The sequence below is a fragment of the Oncorhynchus gorbuscha genome, linkage group LG04, assembly GCF_021184085.1.
Source record: "Oncorhynchus gorbuscha isolate QuinsamMale2020 ecotype Even-year linkage group LG04, OgorEven_v1.0, whole genome shotgun sequence".
Taxonomy (NCBI): Eukaryota; Metazoa; Chordata; class Actinopteri; order Salmoniformes; family Salmonidae; genus Oncorhynchus; species Oncorhynchus gorbuscha.
The window spans coordinates 15264646-15283728 of record NC_060176.1 but is presented as its reverse complement, the minus strand read 5'-3'; the positions used below and the strand labels follow the sequence as shown (position 1 = coordinate 15283728).

At 44.3% G+C, this 19083-nt stretch overlaps 2 protein-coding genes across 4 annotated transcripts in view; both read right to left on the bottom strand.

Annotated features, from left to right (window-relative positions):
• LOC124033478 overlaps positions 1-19083 on the bottom strand; it is a 37436-nt gene that overhangs the window by 5688 nt on the left and 12665 nt on the right. Inside the window, exons 12-29 of the mRNA XM_046345503.1 lie at positions 18430-18538; positions 16181-16873; positions 15888-16093; positions 15457-15559; positions 15219-15360; positions 10984-11090; positions 10132-10413; positions 9829-10020; positions 9328-9679; positions 8773-8943; positions 6844-6977; positions 6617-6737; positions 5208-5357; positions 4926-5086; positions 4526-4708; positions 1947-2082; positions 1664-1816; positions 1173-1449 (exon numbers count right to left, since the gene is read on the bottom strand). Of these exons, the coding sequence (XP_046201459.1) occupies positions 1173-1449; positions 1664-1816; positions 1947-2082; positions 4526-4708; positions 4926-5086; positions 5208-5357; positions 6617-6737; positions 6844-6977; positions 8773-8943; positions 9328-9679; positions 9829-10020; positions 10132-10413; positions 10984-11090; positions 15219-15360; positions 15457-15559; positions 15888-16093; positions 16181-16873; positions 18430-18538 (3672 nt within the window). The remainder of the gene's footprint in view (positions 1-1172; positions 1450-1663; positions 1817-1946; positions 2083-4525; positions 4709-4925; positions 5087-5207; positions 5358-6616; positions 6738-6843; positions 6978-8772; positions 8944-9327; positions 9680-9828; positions 10021-10131; positions 10414-10983; positions 11091-15218; positions 15361-15456; positions 15560-15887; positions 16094-16180; positions 16874-18429; positions 18539-19083) is intronic.
• LOC124033721 (transcriptional repressor CTCF-like) lies at positions 342-12041 on the bottom strand. Of its 3 annotated transcripts, none has more exons than XM_046345920.1 (13): positions 11836-12034; positions 10126-10413; positions 9829-10020; positions 9328-9679; positions 8773-8943; positions 6844-6977; positions 6617-6737; positions 5208-5357; positions 4926-5086; positions 4526-4708; positions 1947-2082; positions 1664-1816; positions 342-1449 (listed from the first exon to the last, which is right to left on the bottom strand). In XM_046345920.1, exons 2-13 carry the CDS (start codon positions 10402-10404, stop codon positions 1169-1171), a joined length of 2313 nt encoding a protein of 770 aa, XP_046201876.1. In that variant the 5' UTR covers positions 10405-10413; positions 11836-12034; the 3' UTR covers positions 342-1168. The 3 variants fall into 3 exon arrangements, with proteins under 3 accessions (XP_046201876.1, XP_046201877.1, XP_046201878.1); XM_046345921.1 differs by having other exon boundaries at positions 344-1449; positions 10132-10413; positions 11836-12033; XM_046345922.1 differs by lacking the exons at positions 342-1449; positions 1664-1816; positions 1947-2082 and adding exons at positions 3027-3359; positions 3877-3911 and having other exon boundaries at positions 11836-12041.

Genomic DNA, 19083 nt, shown 5'->3' with positions numbered 1-19083 from the left:
GTGTTTTAATGAAGCAGTCAATATCAGAGGACAGATCCTCTGAAAGAAATTCAACAGGAACAACCAAAATAGTCTAGTTCACCTACTACATTTACATTACATTTACATTTAAGTCATTTAGCAGACGCTCTTATCCAGAGCGACTTACAAATACTACTCCAAACAGGTTTCTAAAAAGAGACTTGTGGGCATAAGCCTTCTGTCAGAACCATGTAGCAGATAAATAGAGCAGATTATACTCTAGTGTAAACATGATCTAACATCCTATCGTGTTTATATTTCAGTACTACATGCCATACTAAATTAGCCTAATAACAGCTGAAACTGAAGCAAATTGACTTGACTCATGACACCCCAGTAGGTTGATCTTTTTTTTTATTTGTATTATTGGCTGTACAGTCAAACATTCTCCCACCCCTCCAATCATATCTTGCCATTCAAGTCCCCTAGCATTTAATTTCGATGGTACAAAAGAAAAAAGCATTAAACCAAAAAAACAATACATTCTAAAAGCTTTAATTAACAAGAGCAAGGTATTGTGTTTCATTTGAAAACAGCATCACATTTTGTAAAAGCAGAATATTTCAGGTCCTCCTACCCCCCTAACCTTTGACCCCCGAACAGCTAATTCCATGGGTGAAAGCACATGATAATTGTTTTTAGACAGACAACAGAGCACAAGAGGGCCAACATGAAGAGATCAAATGTGGGCCAAAATATGCAACAGAGAAGGCATTCTGGAGGGCCTATAGAACATAATTGATAGCAGAATGAGCACATGATTTGACATAAGACATCATCATGATGTAAACCACCTCCCTCTCCTTACATATTTTCCAGTGACAACAGTCTGCATAATGTTATCCAGAGTCTGTATACAAACATAATTCAACATGAGGGTGTCAGGGGTTTCGCAGTGGGATGTAGATAGAGATCACAAGAGAGAAAAATAAGCTCTTAAAAAAATAGAATGGGCTAAAGGTATCTTTAGACATGTCCCAGGCATTATCATCAACATCAGAGATAGATAGATATGATCTCAGGTTATAAATGGGGTGTGCATGTGTGGTATACGTGTATGTTTGATGGTGGGTACAATGGGGTGTATGTTAGTGTACAGATAGGGGACACTTTGTATTGTTAGATGTAGACAGAGACTTCGTCTTCATCACCGGTCCATCATACTGAGAATCATTTCAGGAGTGAGGTCACCGTTGGGGGGACCCTCTGTGACAGACAGTGCCATTTCCTGCACCACCTCCTCCCCCTGGAGTGACTCTTCTACCTGATTGGCAGGTTCTCCTTTGGCATGCTCCACCTCTACTGCTGGCTCCTCATCCTCGACAGCTTCTTCCTCCTGGCTCGCCTGCTCGGCTTTCATCTCTTTCTTCACGATGATGTCATCCACCTCGCCTGTGGTCTCATCCTCCACCCGGATGATTGCCGCCGCTGAGGGAAGAAGAAAACCACTTTTACACATCTGTCCAGCTGTTTTGGGACTTTTGAGTCCCTCGGGGTACTGATTAGTGATCTGCACCTGATTAAATATGTGAAGGCCAAAGTATTCACTCGATGCTATGTCTGCATGAAAAGTGATTCCTTCAAGAAATTAAGTAGGGAGGGTGGTATTTTTATTCCAACAAGGTACCAGAGTGACACTCACTTGGGGCAGGTTTGGCCTTGGGAGGTCTTCCACGTTTCCTCTTGGCTGGCGGGCCAACAGGGGCAGGGACAGGGACAACCGGTGGTGCCTGCTCCACCTCAATCTCAGCTAGCAGCTCCTCCTCCTCTTCCTCAATGTCATCCAGCTCAGGCTCTGTGGAAGAGAGGAACAAGAAAAACCTGATTTTAGCAATGTACTCTTAAGATGCATAGTAAACAATATAACATGATATTGTTGCATTGCATGTATAAGAACAATAAAGTGAACTGTGACTTGGTCGTACCGGTGTCGTCATCGTCGTCATCCCGTCTGGAGCGCATCTTCCTCTTCCTGCCGCGGCGGCCTTTCTTGGGCAGGGTTCCGTTCTCATCACCAGTGTTCTCTCCGTTACAGTTCTCTGCGTGACGCAGCATGGTGTTCTGAGGAGCAAAGAGTCATATACAGTGCCTTCAGAAAACAGTGAGATAGTCAATGGGCTGGACGATTCTCTTAATCACTCATCTTGAAAAAAATGTATACTAAAACCATGCAAATAAACCATTAACATAATGAAAAAAATCTAATGATTTATTGAAATAGCATGGGCAACCTAGAAAAACAAATTTGTACAATTTAATAAGGCCATGTGGCAAATGCAGGTATTAGGGGATGGGGTGTGAGCATGTGGGTATGGGCAGATGAGATGTAGTTGTTGTTCGTATGTGTAACTGGTTTAAAAAGAATAATGGAAGAAATCAAAAAATGTAAACAGGGATTCATACCCGTTGACTTATTCCACTTTGTTGTGTTACAGCCCTAAATTCAAAATGGATTAAATAGATTATCTCGCACCCATTTAAACACAATACTCCATAATGACTGAGTGAAAACATGTTTAGAAATGTTTGCACATTTAAAGATAAATACAGAAATCTAATTTCCATAAGTATTCACATCCCTTTGGTATGACACTCCAAATTGAGCTCATGTGCATCCAATTTCCTTTGATCATACTTGAGATGTCAACACAATGTGATTGGAGTCCACCTGTGACTAATTAAATTGTTTGGGCATGATTTAGAAAGAAACACCTGTCTATATATGGTCCCATAGTTAACAGTGCATGTCAGAGCAGAAACTATACCATGAACTCCAAGGAACAATCAGAATTGTGATGAGACATCTGGGAAAGGGTATAAAACAATTTCTAGAGTGTTCAAAGTTTCAAAGAGCACAGTGGTCTCCATCATCGGCAAATTGTAAAAATACGGAACTACCCAAACTCTGCCTAGAACTGGCCGTTCGACCAAACTGAGCAACCATGCAAGAAGGACCTTGGTCAGGGAGGTGACCAAGAACCCAATGACCACTGACAGAACTACAGAGTTCCATTGCTGAGATGGGAGAATCTGCCAGAAGGACAACAGTATATACAGCACTTCCCCAATCTGGGCTTTATGGGAGTGGGCAGACGGAAGCCATTACTGAGAAAAAAATGCACCAGCATGCCTGGAGTTTGCAAAAAGGCACGTGAAAGACCATAAGTCAAAAGATTGTGGTCTGATAAACAATTTAACTGTTTGGTCTGAATGCAAAGCACTATGTTTGGAGAAAACCGGGCACAGCTCATCACCCCTTCAACACCATCCTTACCGTGAAGCATGGATGTGGCAGCATCATGCTATGGGGATGTTTTTCAGTGGTAGGGACTGGGAGACTGGTAGGAATAGAGGGAACAATGAATGGAGGCAAATAAAGACAAATCATTGATGAGAACCTGTTTCAGAGTGCAAAATTACTTCAGAGACTGGGGTGAAGATTTACGTTCCAACCGAAAAATGACCAAGCATACAGCCAAAGGAACGCTGGAATGGCTTCAGAACAAGAATGTGAGAGTCCTTGACTGGCCCAGTGAAAGCCCAGAAACGAATCCCATTGAAAACCGGTGGAAGATTGCTGTTCACCGCACTCCCCATCTAAGGTAAAGATGGCCTTTGAAAAGCAACGATTCCTTTTGAAAAACACCACGTGGCCCTGATGAGTCAGAAACTAGCATCAAAATTATTATTACAAGTGTAGACATGATAATTTGGGACATTCAGTCGTCTAAAACATTCATGCATCACAATGGGTAAATTAAGATTGTCAAATCAAAACAATGTTCATTTGCCCACTATGGGATGAACAGCTGCAGTGATTGCACTCAATCCAATAGCATAGACAGTGTGACAGACCTGCTCAACAGCTCCGAATGTTCACATAAAACACCCTGCAAAAAAAATTTGCTTGAGAAATACTGCACCAAACACCTTATGTATTCAGTGACTCATGGTGGACAATCAATTAACCAAATGCAGAATTGGTCAGGAAAGACTGAAATCTCATTTTTCATAAGCAACAGAAAAAACATCTGACAATTGCCGTGTTCAGTGGCTCTTTAACAGAGCTTGAGAAGCTCTGGAAGAAATGTGAGAACATTCCAAATCCAGAAGGTGATACCCAAGACGACTCATAAAGCTGCAATTGCTGCAAAAGGTGCTTCTAAAGGTATTGACCCAGAGGTGTAAATACTTATGGAAATGAGATATTTCTGTATTTAATTTACAATATATTTGGAAAGAATTCTAAAAACATTTTTTTCACTTTGTGATTATGGGTATTGCGTGTAGATGGGTGAGAAACTAAATGTGGAAGAAGTCAAGGGGTATGAATACTTTCTGAAGGCACTAAGACCACAACACACTGGAGCATCTAGGCTTCAATCCTCCCCAACCTGGTGGGAGGGTGTGTTTTTTGAGTGTCCTGTATCCTGCTCGGGAGGGTATGCATTTGGATGTGAATGAGTCCTTTAGCCTGCAGTGTGGATGTGTGTTGTTCCCTTACCCTGCGAGTAAAGGTCTTGCCACACTTGCTGCAGACGAAGGCAGTGGGGATGAAGTTGGGATCATGGTAACGTTTGAAATGCATGTCCAGCAGCTGCTTCTGCCGGAAAGTTTTCTCACATTGGCTGCAGGCGTACGGCTTCTCCCCTGTGTGTGTACGTCTGTGCATGATCATGTGACGCTCCTAGGAGTCAGAGGTTAAACATAGGACAGTCAGTGAATTCCCAGAGGTCTAGTCTCCGGCTGATTCCAAACATATCCATGGGAGGCATCTCAATTGTCTAAAGTGGCCTCTTCTCCTCATCTCTGAGATTGATGATGGCAAATATCTGGTGGACATCCACCATTTCAAATCAGGGAAGATTGTGAGGAAACAAGCAGAGAAAGTCTCTTTCACGTACCTGTCTGCAGCAATAGTCACACTGGTCGCACTTGAAGCGCTTCTCGTTCTTGTGGGATTTCTGGTGTTGAATGAGTGCGTAACGCTCGTGGAACATAGCGTCACAGTAACGACACTTCCTGCCCATCTCCATGAACGAATGCTGCTTCCGCAAGTGCACACCTGAGAGTGAAAAAGGAGGGAAGGGATAATCCAAATGTAAGGAACACAGACTGATTCACTCAAGGTTACAAGACCGTATTTCAGCAGAGGAGAAATGACTGTGCACAAGCGAGTCGCTTACCCAGGTCGCTCTTGCGGGCGATGACTGTGTCACAGTGGGGGCAGTGGAATTTGGCCACATTCTCTGTGTGCTTCTGCAGGATGTGCATCTTCATGGTGCCGCTCTGCGTGAAACGAGCATGGCAGATGTAGCACTCATATGGCTTCTCACCTGCCAGAGAGAGGGACGCTTTATTAGGTTGTATGTGAGGCAGATACACGTGTGTGTGTGTGTATATATAAACTTAGCAAAAAAAGAAATGTCCTCTCACTGTCAACTGCATTTACTTTCAGCAAACTTAACATGTGCAAATATTTGTAGACCCCACTCTCCGATCCAACAGGTCCCAGACGTGCTCAATGGGATTGAAATCCGGGCTCTTCGCTGGCCATGGCAGAACACGGACATTCCTGTCTCGCAGGAAATCACGCACAGAACGAGCAGTATGGTTGGTAGCATTATCATGCTGGAGGCTCATGTCAGGATGAGCCTGCAGGAAGGGTACCACATGAGGGAGGAGGATGTCTTCCCTGTAATGCACAGCATTGAGATTGCCTGCAATGACAACAAGCTCAGTCCGATGAATGTCAAATGTTTGCCCTGCTAGAGCTGCCCCGGTCAACTAGAAGTACTGTTATTGTGCATTGGAAACGTCTAGGAGCAACAAAGGCTCAGCCGTGAAGTAGTAGGCTACACAAGCTCACAGAATGGAACCACTGAATGCAGAAGCTCATAAAAGTAATCTGTCCTCGGTTGCAACACAATAACTGTTCGTCGGGAGCTTCACGAAATGGATTTCCATGGCCGATCAACAGCACACAGGCCTAAGATCACCATGCACAATTCCAAGTGTCGGCTGAAGTGGTGTAAAGCTTTCTGCCATTTGACTCTGGAGCAGTGGAAACACGTGTTCTGCAGTGATGAATCACGCTACACCATCTGGCAGTCCGTCGGACAAATACAGGTTTGGCGGATGCCAGGAAAACACTACCTGGCCCAATGCATAGTGCCAATTGTAAAGTTAGGTGGAGGAGGAATAATGGTCTGGGACTGGTTTCCATAGTTAGGGCCCTTAGTTCCAGTGAAGGGAAATCTTAACGCTACAGCATACAATGACAGTCAAGACGATTCTGTGCTTCCAACTTTGTGGCAACAGTTTGGGGAAGGCCATTTCCTGTTTCAGCATGACAATGCCACAACATCAGTGCCCAACCTCACTAATGCGCTTGTGGAAAGCCTTCCCAGAAGAGTGGAGGCTCTGTTATAGCAGCAAAGGGGGGACCAACTCCATATTAATGCCCATGATTTTGGAATGACATGTTCGACGAGCAGGTGTCCATATACTTTCGGTCAAGTAGTGTAGCATCGATCAACAGAACTAAAATCAGGAATACCTGGGTGTAAGGCCGAGAGATTGGGGTGTGTGTTACCTGAGTGTGTCCTCATGTGTCTCTTCAGTTTGTAGGTATCTCGGCTAGCGTAGCTGCACAGACTGCACTGGAAGGGCCTCTCGCCTGTATGGGAGCGGATGTGTCTCTTCAGCTTACTCACCTGGGGCAAAGAGAGAGAGAAACATTTAAACAACATTCCAGTTATACATTGCAAATGAGTTCACAGCTAGATAACATGTAAAAATAGATCAGAGGTGCGCACTTACCTCCACACTAGCGTAGTCACACATGGAGCACTTGAAGGGTTTCTCAAATGTGTGTTTGTAGCGACGATGACGCACCAGCTCTCCACTGGTCACAAATGCCATGTCACAATCTTGGCATTTATGAGGACGAGTGCCTAAAACGGAGAGGGCAGTGGCAATAGTTAACATAAGTAACACTCACCCTATCCATTCAATAAGGATAAATACAGTTGAAGTCAGAAGTTTACATACACTTTAGCCAAATACATTTAAATTCAGGTTCAAAAATCCTGACATTTAATCCTAGTAAAAATTCCCTTTCTTAGGTAAGTTAGGATCACAACTTTATTTGAAGAATGTGAAATGTCTGAATAATAGTAGAGAATGATTTATTTAAGTTTGTATTTCTTTTATCACATTCCCAGTGGGTCAGAAATGTAAATACACGCAATGCAACCAAATACTAATTGACTTTAAATTGTTTAACTTGGGTCATACTTTTCGGGTAGCCTTCCACAAGCTTCCTACAATAAGTTGGGTGAATTCTGGACCATTCCTCCTGACAGAGCTGGTGTAACCGAGTCAGGTTGGTAGGCCTCCTTGCTCGCTCACACGCTTTTTTAGTTTTGCCCACAAATTTTCTAGAGGTGTGAGGTCAGGGCTTTATAATGGCCACTCCAACATCTTGACTTTGTTGTCCTTAAGTCATTTTGCCACAACGTTGGAAGCATGCTTGGGGTCATTGTCCATTTGGAAGACCCATTTGTGACCAAGCTTTAACTTCCTGACGTCTTGAGATGTTGCTTCAATATATCCACATAATTTTTCCTTCCTCATGAAGCCATCTATTTTGTGAAGTGCACCAGTCCTTCCTGCAGCAAAGCACCCCCACAACATGATGCTGCCAAACACAGGCTTCACGGCTGGGATGGTGTTCTTTGGCTTGCAAGCCTCCCCCCTGTTTCCTTCAAACATAACAATGGTCATTATGGCCAAACAGTTCTATTTTTGTTTCATCAGACCATAGGACATTTCTCCAAAAAGTACCATCTTTGTCCCCATGTGCAGTTGCAAACCGTAGTCTGGCTTTTTTATGGCGGTTTTGGAGCAGTGGCTTCTTCCTTGCTGAGCGGCCTTTAAGGTTATGTCGATATAGGACCCGTTTTACTGTGGATATAGATACTTCTGTACCCGTGTCCTCCAGAATCTTCACACGGTCCTTTACTGTTGTTCTGGGATTGATTAGCATCTTCACAAGGTCCTTTGCTGTTGTTCTGGGATTGATTTGCACTTTTCGTACCAAAGTACATTCATCTCTAGGAGACAGAACGCGTTACCTTCCTGACGGCTGCGTGGTCCCATGGTGTTTATACTTGCGTACTATTGTTTGTACAGATGAACGTGGTACCTTCAAGCATTTGGAAATTGCTCCCAAGGATGAACCAGACTTGTGGAGGTCTACAATTATTTTTCTGCGGTCTTGGCTGATTTCTTTTGATTTTCCCATGAGGTCAAGCAAAGAGGCAGAGTTTGAAGGTAGGCCTTGAAATACATCCACAGGTACACCCCCAACTGACTCAAATTATGTCAATTAGCGTATCAGAAGCTTCTAAAGCCATTATATAATTTTATGGAATTTTCCAAGCTGTTTAAAGGCACAGTCAACTTAGTGTATGTTAACTTCTGATCCACTGGAATTGTGATACAGTGAATTATAAGTGAAATAACACGTCTGTAAATAATTGTTGGGAAAATGACTTGCATCATGCACAAAGGAGATGTCCTAACCTACTTGCAAAAACGACAGTTTGTTAACAAGAAATTTGTGGAGTGGTTGAAAAACGAGTTTTAATGACTCCAACCTAAGTGTTTGTAAACTTCCGACTTCAACAGTACATATTATTATTATTTTTAAACAGCCTGTGACTGAACATGTAATTCTGTAGATACCTGTGTGTGTGTTGAGGTGGTTCCTCAGCAGTGTGACCGTTCTGAAGGCCCTCCCACACAGATGGCATTTGTGTGGCCTCTCATCTGTGTGGCTCTTCATGTGGCGGTCCAGGTTAGAGCGCCGGGGGCAGGTATAGCTACATAGCTCACACTGGAACGTCTTCTTCACACCTGAGACAAAAGAGGTTATTAAACACATAAAAAAATAGACTCAGCGAAATGACGTTGCCACGAGCAGCACCACAAATATTGAGACGAGCAAAATTCATGATGACATGAACACAGTGTGACACACTGTGACACAGTGTCTGCACAGGCTCGCATCACGCTGTTAAGAGAGTGGTAGCCACGGGACCAAAACAGCACAGAAGTTGAGCCTTGCGCCTCAACGCTCATAGTTGTTGCGGAAATTGACCCACTATGCGTTCTACTTGCTGCATCTACGTCATCGCAGAGTCTCCATTTAACACACACAGATCTCCTCCTCACACCCCAAAAGAGGGGTTGCCATATCCCCACCGAGACACAAAACTTGACCTTTCACACAACTCTGACCTTTCTTTTTTATCTTAGTGGGTTTGGGTGGCTTCATGTTGCCCACAACCTTCTCAGCATTGACCTCAGAGAGCATCCCCTCCTGCTGCTCCTCCTCAAAGTCATACACAGACACGTCCATGTCTCGCTCCCCCTCCCCGTAACGCAGGCGGCTCTTCTTGCCCTTCTTCCCCTTGCGGATGCCAGCAGTTGGTTGGTAATCTGGGTCTTTTGACCATGTCTGGTCCTCTACTTGGGGCTCAGCTTCCTCCTCCTCCTCCTCCCCATGGATCACCTGGAGCTCATCCTGGGCTGCCTGCAGTTCTTCCTGCTCAACTGTCTCCACCTCTCCATTCGCCCCCACCTTCACCACCTTCACCAGACAAAAACAAGGAAGGGGCAAGAGTTGTATTATAGTCAGTGCATCTCACCAGAGCCTTCAGGCCAAAGTGTGTATAGAAACATTAAGCAGGATATTAAAATTCTTGTTTAAAGTGTGTGTGTAGTTGAGTAGCGTCCGACCTGGAAGCCCTCGGGCAGAGGGAGGGTGTGGCAGATCACTGGCTCTGCCTCAGTATTGCCTGCTGAGGAGTCAACGAAGCTGGCCTGGAGCTCTTCCACGGTGGCTGTAGTGACAGGGACCTGCACCAGCTGCAGCTGTCCAAGCCCCAGCGCTGCACTCGTCTGATCCATGTTCCCCTCCATGTTCACCACCTAAAGTCAAGACACAATCAGGGTCAGTCAGTTCTCTGAATAATTTATGCCTACAAGTTTGGCTTACAAGGGATATCTTCCAAACCTCTCTCAACGTAAACTCACACTAACCTGCAGGGTGATGATCTGTCCCTCGTCTCCCCCGGTGACCGTCACTGTTCCGCCCCCTTCAAGGACCTCAGTCTTCATCTGTAGCAGGGCAGGGTCAAGGGTCGAGTCCAGGGTGTCCATCACCATCATTTCAACATTCCCCGTCACCTCTTGGGGTGCCACACCCCCCTCCATCAGGGAAGCCTCTGCAGTCTGGAGCAGCTCTGCACCCTCCCCACTGTCCTGGAGACCCTCGACCTGAGCGGTCTCAATGGAAACGACTTCACCCTCCATAGAAACGACCTGATAATACCAGAAGAATTGTAAAATCAATAACTTTGAAGCATAGTGGTTAAGAGTGTTGGACTAGTAACTGGAAGGTCGCAAGTTCAAATCCCAGAGCTGACAAGGTACAAATCTGTCGTTCTGCCCCTGAACAGGCAGTTAACTCACTGTTCCTAGCAATCTCCATAGACAAACATTGTCAGTAGACAATTCTATGCTTCCAACTTTGTGGCAACAGTTTGGGGAAGGCCCTTTCCTGTTTCAGTGATACATAAATGGTTTGTCGTGATCATTGTGGAAGAACTTGAATGGCCTGCACATTGTCCTGACCTCAACCCCAAAGGTGTTTGATGAATTGGAAAGCCGACTGCAAGCCAGGCCTAATTGCCTAACACCAGCTGATTATTTGATCTTTAATCCTGCTTCTCTGTCTACCAACCATCTGACAAAGTCCCAATAAAAAAAACAGCACTCCCAAAATAAGCAGATCATTTTATATATATATAAGGAACTCACTGATAAAAGGAACCTACCCCGTTCACCCTCATGTGTCTTGCCCCGGTATTGCTGATGTTTTTGTAACATTACCGTGCGGGTTATAGAGGGAGCTCGAGCTCTCATGACGAGTTTTAAATCGAAAGGCGGCTGTAGGCGGACCAGGCTGGCGCGATGGGACGTGGTGCCGATGATAGCTTCTGAAGAAGAAATCTACTCTCCGTGCTCGCAGACATATTTGGGCTAAATATTAAGAGATGACTCTACATTCCCTCCTTCCGTGTTTACTCTCGGGAACCTTTGTGAAACGTTACCTAAGTTACCGAGCCAACTTAACTAGAGCCCCATTTTGTGAAGCCGTAAAATAGCTTGAATCCATAGAAAGTATTATACAATTAGTGTTGATATATTAGAACCAAAGGATGTTGTAGAACATCGACTAAAATAACTACCCATGTAGTAAATCTGAAATACTACAGAAGAGATTTATTGATTACATTTGTTTTTTTCTTCCGAAGTGTTGCACCATGAGTGATTGGACACATTAAGGATGTTACATTGATACAACGTATACATCGACGCAAAGTTTAAACTCAATGTTAAGCTTTCGTTCTAGAACCCGGAGACGCAGGTTCTCTCCTCAAAAGAGGAAACAAAGGGCACGAGAAGATGGACGCCTGGCCTAAACAAGCCACTAAACATTAAGGCGTTTATAAAGCCATCTGTGCCTAAATACGAACCAATAGCAGTTCAAATACACTAATACGTTTAACAGAAGCTCTAACTTCTGGGTTATAAATGTTTTTAGTAAATTTCGATAACGATAGAGGGAGACAAACACCCCCCCGCCAGTCGCCTGGACCGCGAGCCCCACCGTGACACCTAGAGGCCGACGACAGCTCCTACAAAAATGCCCCCCCTTCATCGGAGAAAGTGCCGTTTTACCTGCTCCTCGGTCTTCCTTTTTCTGGTAAATTTGCTTGAGCGCTCAGTGCTTGTTCGGTCTTCCTCTGGCAACGGTAGGGAAGATTGCCCTTGCGTCCCAGCGCTATTAATCTTCTAACGCTTTGACAGAGTTATCTCGACACAAAATGGTGGCCTGGAACGAGCGAGTGTGCATGCGCAGACAGAGGCCCGACGGGAGAAGTGGGAGGGGGGTAGTGCAGCAGTTGTGTGGCAGTGACGTCTGAGCGCCAGTTTTGAATTCCAGGGTTCGTGGGCGTGGTTCTGGGTGAACAGTTGTTTCCACATGACAAAAAAAGTTGTATTTTTTATATAATTAGTTTGCGTTACCTTAAATAGGGATATATTTCACTATGAAAAGCTAAATATTTCAAGACTACCATGCAACCACAGCATAAATTCATGCTTGTAAGAATAGTTTTAAATATGTTGCTTTCATTATATAACAAATATGTATTGTGGGGCTGGGAAGGATTGAAGCAGGCTATGTATGCTTGACTTGGGCAAGAGCTCACTGGAGCTGAGTACCTGCTCCTCCAACGTTCTACTGCTTGAGCTCCTAACCCTCTTATAAAATATTAGCTCAAAGGTATTGTGGAGCTCTTACACCTAAAAATATACAGTACCGGCACCAAACATTTGTACCAGCACCTATTTTAGTCCAAGTCAAGCACTGTATATCCCATATACCTCCTTCAATTATCAATAATTTAGTTAAAGGTTAAAATAATATTGTGGGAATATGTCCTCCATCATGACCCAGGAGAGGGCAGTACAGTTTAGAAAGAGGTTAGTCTGGAAGTCATGGATGTAAAAGTTCTGCTTTTTGGGTATTGGATGCCAGCACAGAACATTTTAGGGGTTTTGTTTCATTGTTGTCATTCTCAAATACTGATTTTTTTAAAGCACACTGAAAGTATTCTCATAGAAATACCATCCAATGTAGTAGGTTAACCAACAGAGTTTTATAATAAAGTTTAAACATCTGAAAGCAGGCAACATATTTGCTCAACATTATTTATTTATATGAAACAGTAAATAATTGTATCTTTTATAGTGCACAATCTGTAAGTCATCCTGAAAATAAACAATGTATCAAAACTCTTCTTTATACTCATTCATATTCTTCTCTGGTTGTAATAAAAATATCATTTTCTTCATGTATTTGTTAACTGACAATCCCTCTTTCTGTAACCCAAGGCACTTTCTGATTGAAGAGGCTCCATTAGACTAAAAATGTATCTTCACTGTAAGGTGACTGACTGTGTGTGTACACGTGGCCTTTGAATGACCGGTCAACAATAGTCATTCATGTTTTCAATCACGAGTGGAGTGAGGGAGGCAAATATATTTATGTTCATTTGCGCAATCTCCACCTCCATGGCAGAAATTGCTTGTCTGATCTAGAAGAACTCCATGGCAGAAATTGCTTGTCTGATCTAGAAGAACTCCATGGCAGAAATTGCTTGTCTGATCTAGAAGAACTCCATGGCAGAAATTGCTTGTCTGATCTAGAATAACTCCATGGCAGAAATTGACTGTCTGATCGAGAAGAGGAGCGGAGCTCTTTGATCTGTTAGTGGTAAAATGGTAAGGATCTCTTAAGAGAGTGGTGGGATTAGGATGGCATCTGATAATGGTCTGAAGAAGTGGCATCTCCATTATGTTAAAGGACAGTGGTGGCTAAACTGCTGTGGGTTGAGGATCGGGGTTCCTCAACACAGGATGCCTCATCACCTGCATGAAGCATAAATACAACTTACTCTCCACCAATGACACCTCCACAATCAATACAGTGCATTCAGAAAGTTCAGACCCCTTGACCTTTTCCAAATTTTGTTACGGTACAGTCTTATCCTAAAATGTATTCAATATTTTTTCCCTCATCAATCTACACATAATACCTCACAATGACGAAGCGAAAACAGGTTAATAATTTTTAGCTAATTTATAAAAAATAAAAAACAGAAATAACTTATTTACATAAGTATTTAGACCCTTTGCTTCAAGACTTGTAATTGAGCTCAGGGGCATCCTGTTTCCATTGATCGTCCTTGATGTTTCTACAACTTGATTGGAGTCCACATGTGGTAAATACAATTGACTGGACATGATTTGGAAATGGACACACTGGTCTATATAAGGTCCCACAGTTGACAGTGCATGTCACAGCAAAAACCAAGCCAAGAGGTCGAAGGAATTGTCTGCAGCATTGAAGGTCCCCAAGAACGCAGTGGAACCATCAAGACTCTTCCTAGAGCTGTCTGCCTGGCCAAACTGAGCAATCGGGGGGGAAGGGCCTTGGTCTGGCCTTGACCAAGAACCCGATCCTTACTCTGACAGAGCTCCAAAGATCCTCTGTGGAGATGGGACAACATTCCAGAAGGACAACCATCTCCGCAGCACTCCACCAATCAGGCCTTTATGGTAGAGTGGCCAGACGGAAGCCACTCTACAGTAAAAGGCACATGACAGCCCACTTGGAGTTTGCCAAAAGGCACCTAAAGGACTCTCAGACATGAGAAACAAGATTCTCTGGTCTGAGGAAACCAGGATTAGACTCTTTGGCTTGAATGCCAAGTGTAAAGTCAGGAGGAAACCTGGCACCATCCCTACGGTGAAGCAAGGTGGTGGCAGCAGCATCATGCTGTGGGGATGTTCTTCAGCGGCAGCACCTGGGAGACTAGTCAGAATCGAGGGAAAGATGAACGGAGCAAAGTACAGAGAGGTCCTTGATGAAAACCTGCTCCAGAGTGCTCAGGACATCAGACTGAGGGAAGGTTCACCGTCCAACGGGACAATAACCCTATACACACAACCAAGGCAATGCAGGAGTTGCTTCTGGACAAGACCTCTGAATATCCCTGAGTGGACAAGTCTCTGAATATCCCTGAGTGGCCAAGCCAGAACCCAGACTTAAACTCAATCAAACATCTCTGGAGAGACCTGCAAATAGCTCTACAGCAACACTACCCATCTAACCTGACAGAGCTTGAGAGGATCTGCAGAGAAGAATGGGAGAAACTCACCAAATACAGGTGTGCCAAGCTTGTTATATTTTTATTTAACCTTTATTTAACTAGGCAACTTTTATTTAACTTGTAGTGTCATACCCAAGAAGACTCAAGGCTGTAATCGCTGCCAAAGGTGCTTCAACAAAATACTGAGTAATGGGTCTGAATACTTATGGAAATATGATATCAGTTTTTTATTTTTTATTCAGTTGCACATCCTACAAAATAAGTCTGAATACTTTCCAAAATCACTGTATATACAAATTACACACACACATCTCGATCAACACCACTCACACTTCAAACCACTCTCAAGTCAGCAGATTCCCCTGTGTTGACCCTCCCCCTCACCATGCTCCTGTGTGGCAGGGATGTCCATCTCTGTAACCTGCTCCTCCTCCTTCTTGTCTTCCACTTTCTCCTTCTCTTTTTCTTCCTCTTGCTCTTCCTTTGTCTCACTGGAGGCCTGCAGCTGCTCGCTACTCTCCTCCTCCTATGTAAATGTTACATGCAAAGTTCTCAACAGTTCAGAACACTGAAACATAAGGCACTATTTATACAGGCATAAACGCATGATCATTATCATTACCTCAGAGCTGCAGTCTGCATCTAGAGGAGGACAGTCCTCATTCCGGAAGCCTTCAGGGGCCTCGACAATGATTTCTATAACATCGTCCTCACACTCATCACTGCTGAGGAAAGCAAAAAGGAGAATATTACAGACCACAATCTGACACACTTAATCTGACACACACACCCAGACTCTGACTCACTCTGTGTAATACAAAATATTGAGCAAACAGTTCTGTCTTATGAAATGGATATGAAGGATTTGGGCGCATTCAAAGTAGCGTGAGAGTAGAGCATTAGAAATCAGCACTATGCAACTTCACCCAGTATTATACAAACTAAATCCAACATACAGATTCAACTAAATTCACATACCATTCCGCTTTTCAAACACTAGATGGCAGGATGAGTTCAGTTAGAGCCTGATACATAATAGAAGGGAATGCTGACCTCTCAGCAAAGTCCCTTGTCTCGTCTTCCTTCTCTTGTTCCTTCTCCTTCTCATCCCTCTTCTGTTCATCTTCTTCCTCTTCTGCATGTTCTTTCTCCTCCTCTTCTTCATCATCATCAAGGTCAGAGCAGTTGAGAAAATCAAAGCTCTCCAGGGCAGTCTCAACTTCCTGAGTGAAGCTGAAGGACCGACTGTGAGATCGACCCTATGGAGGAAAGAGACTTAGTACACACATCACACAATTACATGTCTACCCACACACAATTACATGTCTACTGTCACATACACTCACAGTCACTGTCTCTTCAGGTAGTGTTAGCGCTTGTGGTTGAGTAGATTGGAGTCTGTGAATGTGTTCCGCGGACGACTTTTCCTCCCTCAGTCCCTCTCCCAGTACACAGTCTGTGGGAAGAGGCTCAACTCCAGCCCTAGGCTTCTCGGTCTGTAGTTTTGAGGCTGGAGGAGCATCACATTGATCCACTGGGGTTGAAACACATGACTCTGGGCCCACAGACTCATGCAAGTCCAAGGCTTCATGCATGTCCTGGTTAGAGCAGTGAGAAGCCACACAGGAGACTTCAAGGTCTAAGCGGGGTAGGGGTTCTGGAGTTTCAGAGGACTCAACTGATTGGTCAGACAACCTGTTAGTCGAAGCACAGTCTATGGCTCTCTCACTGACATGGCTGAGAGATCGAGAACACTTCAAATGGCCATTCAGCAGTGTACACTTCACAGAGTCTGTTTTGCCAAATCCCTTGGTGGCGTCTGGCTCCCCTTCCTCCTGATTGGACAAGAGGGATGGGGTAGAGACGCTTGATTGGCGGGGATTGAAGGAGATCTGGATAGTGGGTGTGGTCTGCAGGCTGTGAGTAGCCATCATCCTGTGTGTGTGTCCCATGGCTGGGCTGGAAGAGTCGTCTGATGATTCAGAGGAGTTTGACCAGACTGTACCATTCTCCAGCTCCCCTGGTCTCCTCAATAGATACTACACAGCGATAAATGAGAGAGGGAAGGGGTGGGGCAGATGAAGAGAGAAATATTTCATCAATAATAGGCGAGTCCATCTGACAAAACATGGAGGAAAAACAAATATTTATTTCCTTCTGGAAAGGAGAACTTAAATTCCTATTTTGATGACCTGTCATACAATTTTTTGCTTTGTATTTTTCAGCCCTTTTTCCTCCCCAAATGCGTGGTATCCAATTGGTAGTAGTTACAGTCATGTCTCATCGCTGCAACTCCCGTACTGACTTGGGAGAAGCGACACACAACCCAACCAAGCTGCACTGCTTCTTGACACAACGCCCATCAAACCCGGAAGCCAGCCGCAACAATGTGTCGGAGGAACACCTGGCGACCGTGTCAGCGTGCACTGTCCGCCACAGGAGATGCTAGTGCGCGACAAGACAAGGATATCCCTTCTGGCCGAACCCTCCCTAACCCAGACGACACTGGGACAATTGTGCGCCACCCCATGGGCCTCCCGGCCGCGGCCGGCTGCGACAGAGCCTGGACTCAATCCCAGAATCTCTAGTTGCACAGCTAGCACTGCGATGCAGTGCCTTAGATCACTGCACTACTCAAGAGGCCTCCTGTCACACAATTAACTTGGCTAAAACATCATTATGACAGAACAATTACACCAGAACTGCGCACTGAACATATGCTTTAAATACAAATATGATTTTCAATATATCTGAAGGACAAAATAATCAAATTCCGTACATGGCACTGCGTTTCAGAAAATTGCAATGAACAGACTACATTGACCAAGACTCACTCACTGGCTAGTTCACATTTACCAAGTACAGAACACTGAAAATCATGACTTGATGACAAAACCACCACACACTAACCAGACCACCATATTTCAACTACAGACAACCACACTTCTTCAACTGTATGCAGCCACACACCAACTGTGAGTGTATTCGGCTGGGTGGAGAGAGCCTGTCTGCCAAAGTGTAACGGAACACCTCCAATGTTGACCAGCGTTGGCCCAATCTGGTCCTGCTCCGAGGAGAAACGCTCTTCGGCGTGGCGAGGAAGAGGAGGGAGAAATTGGACTACTACTCAACCACTATTAAACAGCTAATCGGACCACAGCTACATTCATTCTCACTTCTGGTCTCACACATATCATTGGTACCCTCATTCACTCCACAACCAGATCTCCACTCTTCACACAACTCACTCCTATCCTCACACACTTCCTCCTACATTCACATAGCTCACCAATACACTCACACGCACCACAACCCACTCTTGTACGCTCACACAGTCCTCTCCTACACAGCTCACTGATATACTCACACACCTCTACTAGAATCACACACACACTACTGCTACCTCTACAAACACAGCAGCCAGGGAGCAGCTGAAACAGAACAAAATGTAACTAATAATAGCAAGTAGTAATCAATGGTTATAATAACAACAATAAAAAATACAATATTTGGGTTTTACAGACCATTATGAACTGCTGACTTAAGCATAGGTTAAAGCTGGGGAGAGAGGCAGGGAGGACAAGGTGTGACTCACATAAAACACCTGCTCGCGCATGGAAGGTGTGTCTGGAGGGCTCTGATTGGACAAAAAGCGCTTCGAAACCGTACTGGAGGACGAGGTCTGGTCATCTTTATCAAACGGACTGGGTGAGAGAGAAGGATAGTGTGTGAGAGAGCGAGAGAGAAAGTGAGTGCAAGATACAGTTGAAGTCGGAAGTTTAAATACACCTTAGCCAAATACATTTAAACTCAGTTTTTCACAATTGCTGACATTTAATCCAAGTACAAATTCCCCTTCTTAGGTCAGTTAGGATCACCACTTATTTTAAGAATGTGAAATGTCAGAATAATAGTAGAGATAATGATTTATTTCAGCTTTTTTTTCTTTCATCGCATTCCCAGTGGTCAGAGGTATACATACACTCAATTAGTATTTGGTAGGATTGCCTTTAAATTGTTTAACTTGGGTCAAACGTTTCGGGTAGCCTTCCACAAGCTTCCCACAATAAGTTGGGTGAATTATGGCCCATTCCTCTTGACAGATCTGGTGTAACTGAGTCAGGTTTGTTGGCCTCCTTGCTCACGCATGCTTTTTCAGTTCTGCCCACAAATGTTCTATAGGATTGAGGTCAGGGCTTTGTGATGGCCAGCCACTACAATACATTGAATTTGTTGTTCTTAAGACATT

What these genes read in the sequence shown, in the direction of transcription:
- LOC124033721 (XM_046345920.1), bottom strand. Translation starts at nt 10,404, where the DNA reads ATGGAGGGTGAAGTCGTTTCCATTGAGACCGCTCAGGTCGAGGGTCTC. An exon ending in CTCTGCCCGAGGGCTTCCAG is followed by an intron (nt 9,680 to 9,828) that starts GTCGGACGCTAC and finishes TGTCTGGTGAAG; the next exon opens with GTGGTGAAGGTGGGGGCGAA. An exon ending in CCACCTCAACACACACACAG is followed by an intron (nt 6,978 to 8,772) that starts GTATCTACAGAA and finishes TCTCCGTTTTAG; the next exon opens with GCACTCGTCCTCATAAATGC.